At 28.8% G+C, this 22,609-nt stretch overlaps 1 protein-coding gene and 1 pseudogene across 2 annotated transcripts; both read right to left on the reverse strand.

Moving 5' to 3' along the window:
- Positions 1-6,920: 6,920 nt before the first annotated feature.
- Positions 6,921-10,415, reverse strand: LOC146887224 (uncharacterized). The gene is made up of 4 exons (XM_085672382.1): positions 10,195-10,415; positions 9,337-9,404; positions 9,014-9,175; positions 6,921-7,627 (listed from the first exon to the last, which is right to left on the reverse strand). Exons 2-4 carry the CDS (start codon positions 9,364-9,366, stop codon positions 7,433-7,435), a joined length of 387 nt encoding a protein of 128 aa, XP_085528508.1. The 5' UTR covers positions 9,367-9,404; positions 10,195-10,415; the 3' UTR covers positions 6,921-7,432.
- Positions 10,416-15,946: 5,531 nt separating this feature from the next.
- Positions 15,947-21,431, reverse strand: LOC146887225 (receptor-like protein EIX2; annotated as a pseudogene). Its single transcript, XR_014994290.1, has 2 exons — positions 17,909-21,431; positions 15,947-16,086 (listed from the first exon to the last, which is right to left on the reverse strand). The product of XR_014994290.1 is annotated as a receptor-like protein EIX2 (transcript).
- Positions 21,432-22,609: the final 1,178 nt, after the last annotated feature.

A 22,609-nucleotide genomic window follows, 5' to 3' on the forward strand; every position in this document is an offset into this window, starting at 1 on the left:
AATCATTTGTCAAAAAAAAATCTATTATGATGAACAAAACAAATAAAAATTATTTTTAAAAGACAAATTGAGATTAGAAAATATCAAGATTTAAATTGGGCATATTTGAATCTTTGTACAACTCATTAACTACAAAAATATGTATTTATAAAACAATGGTTCAAGTATTGCAATTTCAAATATAAACAAAAAATTATCATTAGAATGACACAATAATTTTGATCATGAGCTAAAATGGGAGACCATGAAAAAAAGAGAGGAAAAGACTAGAAAACATTGATTCAACTGCACGTAAACAGTTTTTCCTAGTTTTTTTCCCTTTTCTAATAATATTCTTGTATAGTGTTTTATTCTAATTTTTTTTATACTAGTCTGCACATCGATTACTATTCAGTAATTTTTTATAGTGTTTTAAACTAAATTTTTTATTTTATTTTATTTTGTTGTGTCTTTATGCATTAATGATTTATCTTTAAGCAATATTCTTATTTATTGGCATCTCAATTGAATATGATAAGTAATTTACTATTACATTCTTACTCTTTCAATATTTCTTTTTTTGTCTACTAAACAAATGATTTTACATGCAATCAATGCAATCAAAGAAGAAGAAATAAACAAACAATCAAAGAAATGGAAAAAAAAATGGTAGCGAAGAGAGACAAAAAAATATATAAAAAAGTGGTTAAAATGTTTTGACAGAGAAAAAAAAAAGTGTACTCAAACTAAAACAAAAAAAGCCATAAATGGTATTGAAGAGAGACCAAAAATATAAAAAAAAATATTAAAGTGTTTTGATAGAGAAAAAAAAAAGTATACTCAAACAACAATATTTGTAAAACCAAACTTTATATACGGTGAATCATTACAAAAATAATTATTTTTAATGAAGGTTATATTTGATGTTTTCGGAGGTTTTAACCCCTAGTAAGGACATTTTCCGCAATTTTTTACTTTTTCAGAAGAGTCAGCGTAGCCAACAAATTAACGAGAGTTTTTAATAATCTCTGGAAAAAAGCAATTTAGCAGAGGATTTTGAAACTTTTGCTACTGCTTGAGATTTTTGAAATCATTCGACTACCTGAGTTTTTGAAGACATCCGCTACTGCTTGGAGTTTTTGAAAACACATATTACTACTTGAGATTTTTTAAATAAAACTCCTGGTATTACCCAATACTGCCTATTGTGATAGTTGCTTATTGTGATACGTGCATATTCTGAAATGGTACTACCTATTTAATACAATGAAATGCTTACCAAGGGTCCAATAACTTATATTATTGTGTTCCATGATTCCATTGTTGTGTAAGATAAGAGATGAAAAACTCCATTTAGGTTAAAAACTGGAGCTACTATAGTAATGTCAAGGCTAATCGGATACTGATGTAATTTGATACTACTTATAGTACATTTCCTCGTACTAAAGTTTCAAGTGCAATTACAAAATTTTGTGCATTACATAATCTCATGCAAGCGTCGAACCTCAATTGACCGATGCAATCTATGGTATGCATATGTGACAGATGAAAGCATGCATTTGTGGTGGACATATTCTTCTTCACCTTCTTCGGTCATACCCGTTTGTGTCTTCAGTTTCCTTATCCTTTAAGAAACCAAGAACAACAAGAAACACAAAAAAGAAGAATCCAACAGACCAGTTGCCTCCACCTCCGCTACCTCCATCGTCACGAGGTGGAAATCCATTCCTCCATCGTCAAGCTGTGGTGACTTCTCCTTTCCTAGAAATTGAATTAAACCATGATGGAAAATCTAGAACATGCTTGGTAAGAGTAAGAGTCTATTAGTAACAGATAACAGGTAGCACAAATTACAATGGAGTTAACTTTATTACACTACGCCAAAATTGTCAATAGATAGCGTTTTTTTTGCTAATAGATAGCGCTTTTCAGGCGCTGTCTATTGGAGCGATGTCTATTAATAGACAGCGCTTATAAAAAAGCGCTATCTAATGACAGTTTATAGACAGCACTTGGCTCAACAAGCGTTGTCTATGTATCCTCAAGAAGGTGTTGTCTATCATTGCTCTTATAGATAGCATTTGATTCAACAAGCGTTGTTTATGTATTTCTTATAATTTATTTATTTTTTCGTTTATTCTTGCCTATTTTATGGAGGTTTGAAACCTCCTTTATTTACAATTTTTTATAATTACCCATATGCATATATAATTTCTTAATTTAATTAAAAACAATTATAATATAAAATAAATAAAATATATAAATTAGTACACAAAAATTAGCCATAATTAATTTTATTGATGATTTAAGATAAAGTACATCAATTAGAAATTACAATGTAAATAAAAAAAATACATAATGTTGAAAATATATAACTATAATTATTGTTCTGCACACTCCTTAAATGATCCTAAACATGTCTTCATCAAACCTATCATGCACAAAACAAAATCATCGGCCAACCCAATGACCTGGTGATCATCTCAAACATGTCTTCATTATACCTATCATCTCCTATGCACAGAATAAAATCAAGGTACATTCCCTTTTAAATTTGCATGGCAGAAAGTATTCGTTTGGCCATTGGTCCCTTGCTCACACCCTACATGCATCACCATATGTACTTGTTAGAGGCTACAAGTAAAATAGTAAAATGATACAAAACACTTGGAATTTCTCAAAAGAAGAACCACAAAGCGAATTTGCTCATCAATCCTACCGTGGTGCCTTTACTAGACACTTCAACTACAATAATGGTTTTCAAATGCCTTGATGAAAGATAAGTTTAGCTAACTTGCAGAACAGGTTTTCATGTGGAATTAATTTATGCAAAAATATAAGTGATGAAGCTGCCTGCGAGTGATATCAATATCCCATAAATAAAATGAATATACAAAAACAACTCATTCCTAGAGAATATTGGTGTACACACCTGTGGTTTAACATCTACGTATTCTGGCCACTCTTGACTATTACTGATTCATTTGCTAGCACACTCTCAAGGTGATTAATAAGTTCCTTAGCTTGGCATGATCCAAAGTATGAACCTGCATCCTTATAGCAGCAAACAAGTGCAATCTCCTTGTCTTCAATGCTGGATACATCAGTTGTTTCAGTATAAAGTTTCATCACAGGTTCTACAATATGTTTCCAACTATAGTCAGTTTTCTCTTCTGAGTTCATTTTTTTCTTGCATTAGCTGCAAATTACAAAATTGATAGAGAAAATAAGTTGAAGATTGAAGTTATAAACTTGTGATAAAAATTTAAACCAATAATAATCTTACTTTGTGTGACTCTTCAAAAAGTGCTTTATGTTCAGTTTTAAGCCATTAACTTCAGCATTTAAGTTCTTTAGCACATGGACGGTTTCAGTAAGGATAGTTACCTTGTCATTCTTGAGTCTATCAAGATCTGTATTGAGTTCAAACAAGCATAAATATCTCAATAATGTTATGTTATAAATGCTACATCAAAATAGTAATATATGTTGAAATTGGCATAAAAACCTGATATATATATATATATATATATATATATATATATATATATATATATATATATATATATATATATATATATATATATATATATATATATATATATATATATACTAAATATATCTGTATAAAAATAGATAAAACTAGATATGTTATCATGTTACCATTACCACGACAAACAGTATCCTTTTGTCCACACCATCACTATCAATCAACATTCCTTTAAACTAATTTTAATACAATTGAAAATTTCAAATTAATATATTTTAAGTTAAAAAAATACGTTTAAAACAAAAATCACCTTAAACCGAGACTAATTTAAAAAATTTCGAAACTTTGAAGAACTAAGAATTTTTTCAAACAGATCCAAAAACAATCGATTAAAGTTCTTCGAAAATAAAATTAGTCCTAAAATTGGCATCCAATACCTCACCACATATAGAACAACGACAAATAAAATTAAAAAAAAAAAAAAAGAGAAGCAAAACTAAAAAAATGAAATTGTAAAAAAAAAGAAAGGAAATGTTGAATAATGAACCAAAACCTAACGTGTTTCCCAACTCTTGAAGTTCACGTCGGGTTGATTCCTTCAGAGTTTTTTCGCAGTCAGCTTTCAGAACCTTTCGTGACGCACTCAAATACGATTTTTCCTCTTCATTCTTGCCTTCTTTCCCTACACAGAGCACAACACTAAGGTTCATAATTTTTTTTTTGAAAAATCTTCCTTGTTCTAAAATTTGAATTTCAACCTACAACCATACCGATATGAAATGGACAACCACACACGACGGGTGAATTCTTTGATGGTTAACGACGTCGTTGACAGCGGCTATGGCAGTTTCAAGTAAGACATTGATGGTGGTGATTGGTGAACGTCAAATGCCCATACGGGTTCTTTGCCGTGAACGAGGATGCACCTTAGGAACTTAGGGTTTATAGGTTTGATTTTGTATTTTGAGACTGAAAAAATCAACAGTTAAGAAGGAGAAGGGCGAAAAAATAAAGAATAAAATTAAAACCTCTTAAAAAAAATATTAAAACCCCAAGAGTCTTTATACATTCTATTCTAACCCTCCTAAATTAGGTTAACTACCGCGAACAAATGTTCTAGAATTGTTTTAATAAATAATAAATAGCACTAAAAAATAAGAAGCACTTTATATTGGTCTCTCATATAATTTTTATTTATTTTTTAAATATAAATCACATATAGATAGCGTCTTTTGGATAAAGTACTATCTATGCATATGAACTTTTAAAGCGTTTATTTTATAAAGCGCTATCTTTTGATCCCTATTTTAATTTATAGCGTTTAATTAAATAAACGCTATCTAACTAGCGCTATCTATTGTCTATTTTGGCGTAGTGTTATGAAGGACTTCTGCTCAATTTTCCATGTTAGGCAGCATGGTACTTCTTTTAAAGGCTTGTTTGGAGAAACTTCACCATAAGCCCTTCTAGGGAGAAAAGTAAAAAGGAAAAGTCTGATTAGTTTCTCCATAAACTAAAATTAGTTTATAATGAGTTAATCTGTAGAAGTGATTTCAGATAAGCTTTTCCAAAATCTGACTTATAACTCATATATAAGATAATTTTATCTTTGAAGATGCTAAACTTTATTCTCTCTCCCGAAAGTGCTTATTAAGAAATTTCTTCTAAACAGGTCCTTAATTATTAGTTAAAAATAGACAAATAAACTACAAAACAGGAAGGGATATGTCCTGCCTTAAAGGATTCAAAAAAATCAGTAATGATGGTCGTCAGCAATTACCAGGAATTTGAGTAATTGTAGTTTCATATCATTTAATATAAGTAATTGTAGTCAACAATTGTCATGAATGAGTAATCTCGAGTAACATGTTTTATTTACGAAAGAAGTTTAAAAGAACTTTATTAACGAAAGACAATTACATGTTTCTACTTTCAATATCTTTCCAACACTTATATTATTTATCTTCGTACAAGATTTCCTTATCACATAAATTTCGTAAAGAATTTTCGCCATGAATGTGTACTTGACAGTTGACCATGACTTGAAATGATTTTTTATTTTATAATCTACTACACATTTTAACCCACCAAAAAATCCAATACTTGAATGACAAGTATCTTTGTAATGATTAGGGTTTAGATGTCCAACACGAAATGAAGCAAAGACCCTCCATTCCTTTGGAATAGTGTAACCTATTTTTATTACAAGGGAAGAATTAAATTGTGATACAATATCTAATTTGCCTATAAATATAATTGGTAATTATTAGGTAGTAGTTGATACCTTTATTGTTTATATCTGTCATTGCTCTTCTAAATATTCCACCAATAATGTTTGCAACCCTCAAAGTCTTATTTACAAACTATAATGTGCATAAGATTAATGATAATATTAATAATGAAAAACTTGATAGAACCTGTTTGTGCATTTTGTAAATGTGATTAGTTTTTTATGCAGCTAAAATAGAGTTAAAATATTTTTACACATTGAGAGAACTTCCTCTCTGGATGACTTTTTTGGCTTTGATATGACCATGCTCTTCCTACCAAAACAACACAGAGAACTCCCCCACCAAACCCTCTACTTTGGTTCTACTTGTACTTCATAAAACTCACAGGATAACTAAAATACTTTGTTCCTATTACACGTTATATAATTAGTGCCTCTTCTATTTTCTTTTCTAAAATTTTGTCAAAAACTACGTTTATAAGTTTTAGAGCGGTTAAAATTCCTTAATCTTAGTCACTCCAACACTACAGCATTTAGTAGCTACTGCATACATTTATTAAAAATGTTACTATTGATATAGTATAGTTACATTTTCTTAAAATTGTTACTATAAAGAATATTAATACTAATATTGTAACACTTTTTAAAGATGTCACTGTACATATTACACTTTTTTCTATTTTTACTAACATTTGCATAATCACATTTACTAAAAATGTTACTATATACATCCTAATATTGCAACATGTTTTAAAAGTGTTACTGTAAATAAATAAATATAAGTATTATCAGAAATTAATTAAATATAAAATAATAATATCGGATGCATAGTTAAGAAGTAATTAAAAATTATTTTCTAGTCATTTTAAATTTATTTTAGAAACTAAATTTTAATCAATAAAAATAATCAAAATAGAAACTAACTTTTAATTTTTAATTATTGTATTATTAAAAAATTGATTTTTTTATCTTTATTGTATAAATATTTTGTTGACATATGATGAATGATTTTTAAGATTTATATTTACAAGAAATAAATTTAATTAAAATGTATTATAATTATAATGTAATTGTTCGGTATACGACCATGTATAATTAACTAGTGTATTAAAGAGTATATAAAATAGAATAACATTTCTCTTTTATTATTATATTAAATAATAATTTTAGGTACTAAAATAACTCAATAATATTAAATGCAAGAAGCATCATTCCCCTTCACCACCACTGGATTCGATTTTGAGGAGCTTCTTCTTGGATCTACCCTCACCACCACCGTCTGTTTCTTCTACAACTCCTAAGTCCTCTCTGTAAGATTCTTCTCTTTTGGACTGTGACCGATTCGTTTTTGCCTCTCGCTTGCTCTAGATCTGATTACCTTTTGTTCAAGTTCTGGATCTATTGCAAGTAAAACAGTTTCTCATTTTCAATTAGAAAATCAGTTAGGTATTTCTCAATTGCGGAGATCTTAGCTTTCGCATTTCCTGCCTTATGCTCAACGAAGAAATCAAATCGTTTTATTTTCAAAACTTTCTTTGGTATTTGTGTTTAACAGACTGTGCATCTTAGCTCGCACCGAATTATGCTATTCTATTTGCTTGATAGATTTGGCGAATAAATTAACACTTGACACCACCTCTTTAGTTTTCAAAAAATTCTGGGATATCACTTGAGTGTAGTATTTTTTATTTTTTATTTTTTTTGTATTTCTGTCTGAATTTGGAAAATTAAGGTTAATGGTTTTGATGTACATTGATTATGAAACTATGAGATTTGACTGCGACTATCTGATTTTGTTGACATGTGCCTTCTTCCCATGAATATCTGCATCCAGTTGAAGCAAGATGGGGTTGATTTTCTGTCCATACTTTCTCCATATATAGCCATCTTCCATCAGGTGTGAGCTGTTCTTCTCCCATGTTGGTGCACTATAGAATACACATATATAATTCTATTCAGTTTAAGAGAGATAACTCAATAATTATTCTTTTTCAGGTTTTATTTGGCCATTTGTGCCACTGCTTCTCATATTGCACTCTCGTCAATTCTTAATTACTTGTTCATCTTGGATAAGCATTACTACTTAATTTGTTGTACTTTTAGTTAACCAAACTCGTTTCTCAATTTTTTTTTATTTTTTATATCAGGTTGTGTGTGGAAATTTTGGAATTAATGGAAGTAGTTTGGTTTTATAACTTTGAATTTTATTGTTATTTAAGTTAATATTAGAATATATCTAGTGTTCTCTTTTTCTCTGCATGCCATGCCTTAATAGTGACAAACATATTTCACCTTCATTTTAGTAAATAGTAAGAATGATAGGAACTCCAAGTGAACAAAAATTGGTACTCTTTTTGTGTGATGTTAAAGAAAATTTAATTCAATTCAATTGGTATATTCTTTGATGTATTTACTTTTATTTTTAATGCAGAACATGATGATGTTGGAAATCTTAAAACTCGGACAAAATTTGAACACTTCTTTCACTTGCTCTTAATTCTTATTTATCTATTATGTTGAAATATAGTAAAAGATGTTTTCCGTTATAGAACATGATATTTGCCTTTTATACATATAGGAATTAATTTAGAAAAAGGACAAATTTTAATTTTACAAATTAAAAACGTAATTAATCTTACCGATAGAAAGACCTTGTTATAAATGTTTGAAAGATAGGTGTGACTATAAAAAGAATTTATCTACAAAAATTAAAATCAAATTTTTTTATGACTACAAGAGATCACTTGGTCAAAAGAAATGTTGGTGTTACTATTTATATTAGTGACATTTTTATAATGTTACCTTACAAAATATCACTAAATCTTTTTTGTAACAATTTTAAAATGTCTCTTTATTTCAAAAAAAAATGTTACTAATGATTTTTAGTAACATTTTTATAATGTCACTCATTTATAAAAAAATTATAACTAAAAGAATTTAGTAACATTTTTTATAATGTTACATTTTTATTAAATAAATGTTACTATAGGTATCTAGTAACATTTTTATAAATGTCTCAATTAATATGTAAAAATGTCACTAATATTTATTAGTAACATAGAGTATAGGTAACATGTGGTATAATGTTACTAAATTATATTTGTAACATTTTTTATAATACAGTAACATTTTTTAAATGTTACTAAAGAATAAATATGTAGTAGTGCAAGTACTTGAGAGAAACACCTAACTTTTTAGGACTACCAAGTCTTGAACAATTCATTCTAAAAGATTGTCCAAGTTTGCTTGTGATCAGATGCATATCAGATAAAATGAAACAAAAACAAGAAGAAATTGGAATAAGAGAAACTTACTGTTTTTTCAGTGACAACCCTAAACAATTTTATCACGCTAACAGGGATTCCCAGGTTCAAGAGATGCAATATTTGGATCAGTAGTTGTCGGTGCTTCTTCACAAAGTTTAATAGCCTTATGCAAATCTTTAAGGTGGCCCCACTTGGTCTATCTAACAGTTCCTACATCATGCAGTTCAAATATTTTTAAAAGAATATACATCAAATTTTGAGTTTTGTCATTACATATAAAATTAGAGTGTGATTTCAAGTTACAATTTTGTTTATATAATTCTGTAGAATCGATAATTAATATGAGATATAAAGGTTGAAAGACTTCATACCATACTCATCAATTGGAGCATCATAATCATAATCTTTGCAAACTGTGCAAGAGTCTCATTATCTGTGCCTGCAACCAAACTTGGGTGGATAGAGGATATGAGTTCAAACAAGACCACTCTAAAATTATACACATCACTTTTGTTACTCACCCTTCTAGATATATAGTAGTCAGGATCTATGTAAGCACGAGTTCCTACTGGAAAAGTTGTAACATGAGTAACATGAATTGGAAGAGACTGTGAGAATCCAAAATCAGCAACTTTAACAGTAAAATTTTCATGCAACAAAATGTTACTCCATTTCACATCATGGTGAATGATACTTGAGTCATGAAGAAATACTAATGCAGTTGTAGTTTTAATGGCAATATTCAATCTATTTTCACATCACGGTACATAATATCACACATTCAAGATAGAGATGAAATAATCATGTCAACTTAATCTGTCACCACCAAAGGGGGTCCTTTTCTTGATTGATTTAGTTAAAACACTACTATTGCAATTTTAACTTAAGATTAACTGTTAAGGTAACATGTAAACTTTATATTCAGATTCAGATTTAAATAAGCATCAAATTTTATCTTATCTAAAGTAGAATTATCAACTAGATGAATAGTCTAAAAATATTAAAGCATACTTTCGGAAAAAATCCAAATTGTTATTTCCTAAATACAAGCAAAATGTTCAGTAAAAAAAAAATCACAAAGCTAAATCCAATCAAAAAATGCATCAATAAAATCATAGACACCATGAAATGATAGGAACGAATTAGAATATTTGTACAATACTATTGAATTCGAACCACCATGAATCAAATTCTCTAACCTCTGTAGAAGGATAAAACGAAAAACATACCTTCATCGTTGCTGGTAGCGGTGAGAGAGCGAGATTGAAGGCCTGAAGTGCGTGAGCGTCCGGTGGCGGAAGACGACCCAAACAAGGGCACGCACACAATAGGGAACTTGTGGTGAGGCACAACAAGGAGGTGCTCGCAAAGGTTTGTGCAGAGGAGGAATGGCCAGTAACGGAGGCAAATAGCGAATCTAGACAGGGGCAAGGTTAGTGGCGACGAAGGAGCTCATGAATTAGTTGTTGAACCCTAATCGTTCCCGCAGTCGATGGATGAAGCTTGTCGGCGTCTATAAGCGACAGATGAAAAGTGAAAATGGAAGAAGAATTGTGTAGGACAAAGGAAGAGAAGAAAAACTATGAATAAGGGTAAAAAAATTCAGAAAAAAAGAAAGAGGGAAGGTTAAAAGAATAGGGAAAAAATAAAAATAGTATCTACTTATTTTAACTTAACTGGGGTTTGAGAAAAAACCCACGACACTTACTTGGGGTTTAGAAAACCTTAAGCACCTATCTTATTTTCTTGAGGTTATTATAACCTCTGTTAAATAACCTCCAGTAAAATTAAATTTTTTAGTAATGAATAAAGATGTAGAGTATAAAAATTTTTAAAACACAACTTGGTATAAAAAAAATATAATGTAAAAAAAAGTTGAGCTTTGTTACACAAAAACAAAGAAGAACGATCATTGAAGAATGACAAAAAAAATGTTCAACCAGAAAGAAGAAAAGAACCGTGAATTGAGTAAGGTAAACAAAAAAAAAATACATACCATTGAGATTGTTGAACAAATAAAACGAAACCTTAATTACAAGTTTTGTGCTTGAGAGATATGAATCTGTTCGGTCAAAAAGAAGAAAACAACTGAGAGTTGGTTAAAAAATGAAACTTTGATAAGAAAACAAAAAAAAATTGGTAAAATAAATACCATTGTGATTCTTGATTAGAAAAGACGGAATTATGTTCAAGTTTTGTGCTTAAGAAACTTGCTTGTGACCTTCAAGTGCTCTTAAATCTTCGATTTTGTCCACCATTTCTTTCATATAAACAAAACCAAAGTTTAAGAAAAAAAAAACATGAAACTGGTTGGTAGGAAGGAACTAAACAACTTATAATTGCGTAAAAATCGAAACTTTGATCACAAAACAAAAAAAAAATACATACCGCTTGAGAGACTTACCTCTAACCTTCAAGAGCTTTTTTTTTGTCCACCATTTCATTCATATAAACAAAACCAAAGTTAAAAAAATTAACATGAATTTGTTCAATCGAAAAGAAGAAAACACCTGAGAGTTGTGTAAAAATCAAAACTTTGATAAAAAAAAAAGTGAAAAAATACATATAATTGTGATTCTTGAACAGAGAAGACGAGATCATGTTGCAAGTTTTGTTCTTGAGAGACTTGTATGTAGCCTTCAAGAGCTCTTAAGTCTTTGATCTTGTCCACCATTTCATTCATCTAAACAAAATCAAAGTTAAAAAAAAAACAGAGAACATGAACATGTTTAGTGAGAAAGAAGGAAACAACTAATAATTTAATAAAAATCGAAACTTTTATCACTAAACAAAAAAATCGAGAAATACCTACCATCGTAATTCTTGGACAAAAAATTTTGTGTTTGAGAGACTTGTTTGTGGCCTTAAAGAGCTCTTAAATCTTTTATCTTGTCCAAGAGTTCGTTGATATTAGAGAAAGTTAATCGAAACAAACTTTACCCAGATAAAAGCAAAAAAAAAAAAGAAGAAGAAATGGGTGTGTTCATTTATTAAAAATCAAAACTTTCATTAGAGAAAAAACCATAGAAAAACACACACCTCTTCTAGAAGAAAAAAAACTTCGATTGTAGAAAACAAAAGTTCAACACAAAAAGGAGAAGAACATGTGTTTGATCTTTCAAAAAGTAGGGATGGCAACGGGGCGGGGCGGGGACGGGTTTCGCTATCCCATACCCATCCCCGCATAAAAAATTCATCCCCATCCCCATACCCAAACCCAACGGGTATCAAACTTTTTTCCCATCCCCATCCCCACCGGGTAACGGGTATAATCTTGTACCTATATCCGTACCCGTGTTCTAACTACTTCAATATTAATTTTTATAAAAGAAAAAAAATTACGGTAAAGAAAACATAATATTATGAAATATTCAATATTAGGAGGATTTTCTTCAATGCCAAATACCTTAAAATAAATTATAATTGTTTACATTTTATATTAGAATACCAAATAAAATTTCATGTGAACCAAAACATTTATTAAATTTGCAAACTACAACATTGATGAACTTAGTTGATAAAATTAAAAAATATTTCAAAAAAATATAAAAGGAAAACAAATATTCAAATTAGAATATATTTTAAATGTTTGTTTACTTCAATTTTTTAAATTCTAATGAATCTCTTTTTTATCCACTAATAAAAGTTATAATATATCACTTGATCAAAATGACACAAAGAATAAATAATAAACATAATAATAAAAGGAAAACAAATATTCAAATTAAAATATATTTTAAATGCTTGTTTACTTCAATTTTTTAAATTATAATGAATCTCTTTTTTATACACTAATAAAAGTTATAATACATCACTTGATCAAAATGACACAAAGAACAAATAATAAACATAATAATAAAATTTTGACATAGATTTTGTATCTTTTGAACTTCAATATATTTTGGATAGTGACAAAAAAATATTCATAGCAATTACATTAAATTTTTATATTGTAGTAAATAAAAGTTATTTATACAATTAAAGTGAAAAAAATTACAGTATGATTAATAGTGAGTTATAAAATAACAAATAATTAGATAGAATATATCGAAATATTATTCTACATGATGAAAATAAACAATAAATAAAAATATTAAAAGACTAACAAATGTGTGTTTTAGAAATAATTTGAGAGACTATCGAAAGAAATCGCACAAAGGAAATCAAATGTATAATTAAGGTATGATAAAATGAAAAATACCTTACAGAACTAATTATTAAATTATGTTTGAAGTGGTTAAAATTAAATAGAAATATCATTAGTGACCAAAAAATTTGTCATTAAATTACAAATAAATTAGTAATTAAATTGGTCACTAAATCAAGTACAAATTCGATCATTCAATCGGTCACTAATTTAGTCATTGATTCAGACAATAAATCAACTACTACCACCAATGACGAAAAATAGTGACTGATATGGGTTACTGACTAAATCAGTCACCATTTCATTTCATGTTTTTCTTGTAGTGAATTATCATATACTATTCTTAAATATCATTATATATATATATATATATATATATATATATATATATATATATATATATATAAAATTTTAACCACTTCAAACATAATTTAAAGTGAAAAAATTACATTATGATTAATAATGAGTTATAAAATAAAAAATAATTAGATAGAATATATCGAAATATTATTCTACATGATGAAAATAAAAACAATAAATAAAAATATTAAAAAACTAACAAATGTGTGTTTTGGAAATAATTTGAGAGACTATAAAAAAAAATCACACAAAGAAAATCAAATGTATAACTAAGGTATGATAAGACGAAAAATATCTTAGAGAATTAAGAAAACTTTTCAAATATCAACATATATACTTAATGGTTGAAAAATAACGAAAATTATTTTAATGAAACAAAAGAGTTCTTCAAATTAAACAAAAATTAATAATAATAATAAGTAAAGATTTTTTTTTATATTATCTTAAATTGAGAGTATAAACATTCTCATATGAAAGGAAAATTTATAATAAATAAAAATATTAAAAAATAATATAAATATTCAAATGTGAGGCATAATTTTTTTTTAATTAACATACATCATTTTAACATAATTACATAAAGGTTATGATAAGATAAAAAATATATTAGAGATGAGAATGAGTTTCATGACAAATAAAATAATTAAAAGAAAAAAAAATAGAAAAATATATATATATATATATATATATATATATATATATATATATATATATATATATGTATATATATATATATATATATATATAGGGGTTACTTGATTAATTGTGAATATTTTAATAATTTAAACGATAATGGAGATATGGCGGGGACGGGTATTATGGCGGGTATATGTACATCCCCATACCCAACTGAAAAAGTCGGAGATTCCCCATACCCATACCCATACCCAGTCAATGCGGGGATTCCCCGTCAAAACGGGAACGGGTTCGGGCAATACCCACGGGGACGGGTTTATTTGCCATCTCTATCAAAAAGAAGAGAGTTCTTTAAAAATTAAAACTTTGTCAAAAAAACCATAAACATTTAAGAATACATACCAATATTGAAGACAAATTTATGTTGCATGTTTTGTGGTTGGAGGGGCTTGCTTATGGCCTTCAATAGGTCTGAAATCTTTTATCTTGTCCAATCGTTCATTCATGTAAACAAAATGATTGTTAAAAAAAGTGAATTTGTTCGGTCAGAAAGAAGAAAGTTCTTTAAAAATGGTAATTTTGTCAAGAAAACAAAAAAATGAAAAAATACATACCATTGTAATTGTTGAAGACGTCTTAAACACAGGTTAAAAAGAAGAAAGTTATTTAAAAATCGAAACTTTGTCAACAAATCTAAAAAAAAAATGGAAAAATACATACCGTAGTTGTTTGTGGGCCTGAACACCTTCAGTCATCAGAGTTCATGCACTTCGAAAAAAATCTTCATTCATCAAAGAAAAAAACAATACAAAAACCTGTATAGAATAAACTTCGCTGGAAAAGGACCGTTAGAATGAAGAAGAAGATGTTCGAGTTAAGAACTTCTATAGCTAAGAGAAAGGTATGTTGGGTTTGTGGTTGACAGCCGAGTGAGAGGAAGAGAGTAAGAAGAATTTAAATTTGTGAGTGAATGATGACACTAAGTTTAGGTTATTATGTTTTTAATTTTGATTATTGAATTATTTCATTGTAGCTCAAGAAATTGAGAATAAATGACACATGTGTTTTTGCTTGTTTTTGCTATTTGTGATTAAAAAATTCTAAATGATAATTTTTCAAATATATTATTATATTAAAAACCTGTTGATTGTTATTAGGTCTTCATTTGTATATATTAAAATTTGTCTCGTTTATCAATGGTAGAAAAATCAGAACGAAATAGATAAATTTAATGTATACAATATATTATTTAAAAAGAGTAAATTTGACACCTTAATAAAATGCTAATTAAATTATAAGATGACTTATGAAATTAAAAATTATATTTAACTTTCTAACACTAAAATGAATTATCGATAAATTTAATAATTAATTTAGATTATTTCACAAATGACCAAAGAAATTCATGTCGTGCTTTTATAAATTCTTCAACTTACAATCTAATTTCAATTTCATGTAATTCATACCATCTTCTGCTTAAGTTTAAGGTAAAATTTTAGTAAAGTAATTCACGTAAAACTAATTAAAACATTAACCCTCTTAATCACATGCAAGAGATAAAGGCAGAAAGGAACAAAAAAACATCATCTATTAGTTTTACACAATCAAAGAACATGACTCAAAAATCATAAGTAATTACCAAACATGTCATTTCCAAAGTTTTGAAGATTCATCAAATTATTGTATGACTAACAACTTCACAGGAAAGGCTAATCTATGAACAAAGTATTTAGAAAAAAGAAAATGAACATCACAATCACAATCACAATAAAAATGGACAAGAAAAAAAGTTTTAAAGAAAATAAATGTGTAGAAACCTTCCTCAATTATCGATCTCCAAATCCAAGTGCCTTTTCCTCTGTTTTTTCATTTTTATTTTTTTGTCTTTTCGGCATGGTACCCTCACAACTCTTATAATCTTCAACAACAATTCCATTTTTCCACATGCACTGCTTCATACCTACAATCCACATTTCTTCTGCCAAAAGTTAAACAAATAATTAATTTGGCCAAAAATAGAAACAATAAAAAGATAATGAAAAAAAAAGAGACGAATCCAAAGGAATTTCATGTTAAAGGGCAAAGGAATAGAAAACTCCAATAATTGAAGTGACTACTAATTAAATTCTTTCAATTTATTTTATACTTTGTAAAAAAAAATCACGTGTCAAATTATCTTATATGATTAGCAAAGCAAATAAAAAAAAAGTATTTGTACAAGCCAAATTAAGAATAGAAATCATCAAATTCAAATTGGAGATCTTTACTTGAATTAGAGCTTATCATTTACTACAAAAATGTATTTACAGAAATACTTATATCTATCATCCATGAAACTAATATTGCAATGTTTAAACATACAAAATAAAATAACTTATTATGGGAATGACACAACAATTTTGAGACATGATTGAAAGAGATAGAAATAAAGAGACTGAGAATATGTCTTATGCCAACGATTTTTACTTATTTTATTGTTTCTATATACATTAGTTATTATCTTTAAGCAATATTTTTATTTATAATTACATCGTTAATCTTTCAATAAGTTTCTTTTTGTCTAATAAAAAACGATTTTACCATAATATTTTTGTAATTGTTATTAGATGGAAATATGGAAATGTGAACCATTTATAACAAGAAAATTATTAAATATAAATCAAATTTAAAAATCAAAATAATTAATCACTATATTAATTAATTGAGTAAATACAAATTTATAAACTAAAAATTATTAGTATTTAAAATAATTTTTTTTTTATAAATAAAAAAAATTATAACTGATTTGAGAATTAAACTTTAAGTATATGTCCTTATAACTACAAAAGTTTTAAATATTTAATATTATTGATTTTAAATTAATCTTTAATTTCAAATTAAAAATTAATTTAGTGGTTAAAACCTAGAGACCAATTTACACTTTAATTCTTTTTAATACTAATAATATTTTTAGTTTATAAAATAGTATTTAAATTAGTTAATATAATAACTAATTATTACTCGTTTCTAAAATTAGTTATTTAATGATTTCTTGTAATAATTTTACAAAGATAAATTATAAATAGTGAATGTCGAATTAAAATGTGATGTTATTTTTTTAACTAAATAATATCTTGATAATATGTAATGATAATTACGATGTATTAATATACAAAAATATATGCATATACAATCATTTATGTTTATACAAATTTTGGCTTTAAATGTGTATTTAAATTTGAAATATATTCTGATTTTTATTTGGTCTCTAGTAAAAAATATATATTTTGTTTCCAAAATCTTTTAACATATTTTCTTTGTATGTTAAGTTGTTTTTGAAATATTTATGAATTTTTTTTCGCAAAATATTTAAATTTTTTTCTTTACGCTCCTAAAATTTTGTTTTCTTTGTCATGTCTTCTCTATTAAATGGTGATACGTTGAATTTGAAAATCACTAAGCCAGCATGAAATACAGAATAAGAAAAATAAAGGATAAGGAAAAAACAATATGGATGAATACACTTGGAGAGAAAAAATATTTTTAAATCTAATCTTTAGTTTTTTATTTTATTTTTGAGATTCCATTGACAAGAATTATTTCTATATTGAAAAATGTAAACGAATATTAAAATTTACCCTAAGAATGTTCAATATTGATCTTAATATCACAGAAAAAGTAATTCCTATTCTAAAATATATGTTCAACAACTTTTGAAAAAGAAAACTAACGAATATAAAAATTATTTATTTAAAATAATAATAATAATAAAATATAAAAAAAACAATCAATTTTTTAACACAAGCTTAAAATAATGTTACCTGCTGCCAAAGAGTGTCTCCTAAATTATTTAAGATCTTGAAATATGCATCACGCCAAGAATGTACTATTAAGGTCGAGCCAAACACTCCTCCAAAACTTATAGCAAATCCAATTGTCATACTTATATAATATTCATGATTGAAAATTGCATCCTCTTGAAATTTAGTAATTTGTTTTTGCCATGACTCTCCATTAGTATACAATTTCTTTAACGGTGGTCCACAAAGATCAACATTATCTTCATATTTTGATGCATCAAAACTTTGTAATTGTGTGCCAATTGGAATTTCTCCCGATAAATAATTATGTGACAAATCTAACACAGTAAGTCGGTCAATTTGAGCAAGACTTGAAGGAATAGAACCAACAAGTTGGTTTTGTGACAAATCAAGAAATTCAAGTGATGTTAACTGTCCAACATTTGAAGGAATTTTCCCTGTCAATTGGTTTCTTGATAAATTCAATGAAACCAATCCAAATAAACCCTCTATTTCTTTTGGAATTTCTCCTGATAGTTGATTGTTTGAGAGATCAATGCTTTTTAAAAGTGATAATCCTATGTTTGTGAACATTTGTTCAGAACCTTTCCACATCAAGAATGCATTCAAATTGTACGAGTAGTTACCTTTCATATAACTCGTGTTGATCAAATAATGATGACTTTGATAATATCTCAAAGAAGTCATTTGAGCCATTGAGGAAAAGTTTTGTATGCATGTAGGAATATGTCCAGATAAGTTGTTTAGAGAGAGATCTAAGAGTTGAATTCTTTTTAGATAACAAATTTGCAATGGTAAGCTCCCATAGAAATAATTGCTTCTTAAGCTTAAAAATTGCAACTGTGATAATTCATTCCCAATCCAATTTGGGATAGATCCTGATAATCTATTTTCTGCTATGTCTACCATCACTAACTGTGTGCAATTCTTCAAGATGGAAGGGATATTGCCTGATAAGTTATTACTTCTCAATAATAATACTTGAAGTTGCAAGAGTGATCCGATTGAAGTAGGAATATTTCCAGAAAATTTGTTTTGACTCATAGTTAAATAAGTCAATGCCTTGAAATGGGTCCAACAGTCCGGAATTTGTCCAGAAAACTTATTATTTGAAAGGTCTAATTGGTACAAAGTTTCAACTACACCACCAGAGCATAAAAACGAAAAAGAATTTGTGAATTTATTGTTTGATAGATCAAGAAATATTGAGCCTCGTAAAAATGATGGAACATGACCTTCAAATTGATTTGATGACAGACTAAGAGAATAATAATGATTTTCTATTGACAAATTTGGAATCATACCTTGTAAATTATTGCATGAACTATTAATACTCATCCAATTTGTCAATCCAAATTTGGTCCAAAACCATTTTGGAACAGTACCTGATATTCCACCATTTGAAATGTCAAGGTATCGAAATTTGTTTTGTTTCTCTAGCCACTTGGGAAATAATGGGCCTAGCTTGCAAGACCTCAATTCAATATCATCCAATTGAAAAGGCGGAGCCCAATTTTGACTAACTTCTAAAGTTAGTGAGTTATCTGACAACATCAATGTCTTTAACTTTGTCATATTATTAAAATGAGAGTCAGTTAGCACACCTTTCAAAGAGTTTGACATCAAGAATAATACCTCAAGTTCTGTTGGAAATCGAAGATCTTCAGAAATTGTCCCATTTAATTTGTTACCATCAAGGTACAATTCTTTTAATGATGGGAACATTGTTGCGAGGTTGCTAGGCAAAGTACCACTAATTTGATTTATGCCTAGATCTAAATGTTGCAATGATGGGGATAAGTGATGTATTATTGTTGAAAGGTTTTCACTCAGACTGTTATTGAATAGGTTCAATGAACGCAAAACACTATCATTGTGAAGTAATTTTGGAACTCCGTCCTTTATTTGATTTCCTGATAGATCCAACGCTTCTAACTTTGAAAATATAGAGAAATCAGGCAGTATTCCGTTGAATTTATTGTGATCGAGATATAGTTCTTGCAATGAGTATCTAGAGCATCCGGACAAATGATTAAATATCATTGTCAGATCTTCACTCAACTTATTGAAAGAAAAATCCAATAACTCCAAAGTACATGTGGTCCCAAATGATTTTGGAACACCACCTTCTAAAGAGTTAAATCTAATTGACAACTGCTCCAAATGAGATGGCAATCTAGTGCCTTCAGGTATCTTCTCAGTCAATTGATTGTGAGAAAGATCCAACGTCTTTAAATTTGAAAATGCTGAAAGGTCAGGTACAGAACCTCTGATTTGATTGTGTGCCAAACTCAACATTTGTAGTGAGTATCTAACACAACCACCGGAGAAATAACGAAGAATTGATCAAAGGTCTTCGGTGATATTGTTTTCAGACATGTATAATGAACGTAGGGTGCATATATTCATGAATGATTTCAAATCCTCACCCTTGAACAAATTATTGGAAAGGTCAAGGCGTTCAAGTGAATTCATGGCCAAGCCAAAATGATTGGATGTGGAACCCTTCAAGAGGTTACCATTAAGGTCAAGCTCAACAAGGTTGGAAGTGGTGTTTGACAGCCATGGGAATATCATCGGTTGCATGAAGGAGTTTTCAGAAAGTCTAAGGACAGAAAGGGAAGAAGAAAAATTGAAGTTGGAAGGGTTGAATGAAAGGAGGAAATGATCGGAAAGGCCACATTCAATTAAACTGAGTTCTCTTAGTTTTGGTAGCTTGGCAATCGTTTGAAGCCGGCTAAGAGAAGTGTTAAAATTAGATATGGAAGCCAAGTAAAGATGGGTTAAAGAAGTAAGATTTGATAACCATTGATGAGTAGTGACAATTTTGAGAGCAGAAGGAGATCCTCCAAGATAGAGTGTATGCAAGTTGGAAAGGTTTCCTAGTTGGGAAGGAATGTATCCTTCAAAAGAATTCCATCTGAGATCAAGATGCTGCAACCGAGAGAGATTTCCAAGTTCATGAGGGATTGAACCCTCCAAATAATAATTATGAGCAAGATTTAAGTATTTTAAATGAGAAAGAGAGCCTAACTCACTTGGAATATTTCCTCTAAACTGAGATGAAGAGAGATCAAGATATCTCAAGCTGGTAAGGGAGCCAATAAACCCTGGAATATTAATGTCTGGAAAATAATTGAGACTGAGGTTCAAATACTGTAATTGTCGCAACTCCGTTAATGACTTGTGGATCTGTCCGCTGATGTAACGCCGAGAGACTTCATCATAATAGCGAAGAGAAAGAGATGTATAATGAACTTCTCCGTGAAGGTCGAGGCTTACAATATGGGCGGTGAGGTTGCTGCAGCGAATCCCTTCCCACCGACAGCAGTCGGGAGAGGTCCAAGAGGAGAGCATGCCGTAAGGATCAACAATGGCAGCCTTGAATTGGAGGAGTGCTTCCCTCTCCTTCGGAAGGCATCTCACAAGGTGTTCTCCGTACGCAACCTGCAACACCACACACACCACAAACATCATCGCTTTCATATTCTTCATTATCACTTTCAAACAGATGAATATTAGAAGAGACTGATATATGGTTTCTGAATTTACCACTCCTAATATCCACATTTTATAGACACACCAACTCCTAAATTACATATTCTTCTCTCTCTCTGCTGCACTGCTTCCTTACTTTATTCTAAGTCACTTTTTTTTATTCATCATATCAATTAATTTTTGTGATCATAAATAATGTACTAAAACAACCCTTTTTTATTTACAATTATATATCACTCGTACAATAACTTAGTAAAAGCCAACAAATATAAAACATAAAACGCACTAAATGGTTTTATGTTTCAAATAATAAAAGAAACTAATGGCATTTCATTTCAACTTAATATTTATTATGCATTTCATTAATGCATGCAAGATTTCAATAATTTCAGCATTATCAATTGACTTCCGAGAAGACTTGTGAATTTTCATTTTAAACCACAATATTATATGAAAAAAACAAACCATCAGACTCCTCCTTACTAATAATTAAAGAATTGGAATTTAATATTTGAAAAAAAAAATTAAGAAAGTGCTCTGAAAATGCAATTGTGTCCAACAAATTGTACTCTTTGCGATATCTTTATTTGTGGCTACCAAGATGGTTAGTTTTTCCTAACCACATAGAAAGAGTCCAATAAAATATAGTTTGGTGTAATTGGACAAAATGTAACAAATATTGCCAAATAAAAAAGGAAACTTCAATGAATCTAGTCATTATTGGAAAATTAGACATTGGTCTTTCATGTAAATAAAATGACAAGGAAAACAAATAAAATTGAATCAAACTCTATTACTCCAACCAAACCAGGTTCAATTGTAAACTAAATAAGGTCAATATCAATTGTACTTCAATTAATCGAGTTGCACATGAAGAAATAAATGTAAATAAAGTTTCATCTTTGCAAACAGTAATCAAAACGCTCAATTACAATATAATTAATATATAATTTGATTCTAAAAGTACTGTAAAGTCAATCATGTATTATGATAAAGCATCAGAATATCAAGTCACTAGTGCAGAATTCCCATTTTACCTCGCCTTATATGCCTCGGTTGACCTGAAACCGAAGCCAAAGAGGGGTATAGGCCCCGGTTCGCTCAAAACCGGTGCCAAAGAGGGGTATAGGCCTCGGTCCAATAGGACCCGAAGCCAAAAAGTTGCTGGAAGTCAGGGGTATAGGCCTCGGTCCTCTAACAACC

This window comes from Vigna unguiculata, chromosome 4 (assembly GCF_037176805.1).
Source record: "Vigna unguiculata cultivar grain cowpea cultivar isolate G323 ecotype 2 chromosome 4, ASM3717680v1, whole genome shotgun sequence".
Taxonomy (NCBI): Eukaryota; Viridiplantae; Streptophyta; class Magnoliopsida; order Fabales; family Fabaceae; genus Vigna; species Vigna unguiculata.

Excerpts from the sequence above, each read along its gene's own strand:
- LOC146887224 (XM_085672382.1), bottom strand. The coding sequence starts at position 9,366 with ATGATTATGATGCTCCAATTGATGAGTATG. Across the intron at positions 9,176-9,336 it reads TGCTCCAATTGATGAGTATG|GAACTGTTAGATAGACCAAG; the intron begins GTATGAAGTCTT and ends TGCATGATGTAG. Across the intron at positions 7,628-9,013 it reads GGGTTGTCACTGAAAAAACA|TGCACCAACATGGGAGAAGA; the intron begins GTAAGTTTCTCT and ends TGTATTCTATAG.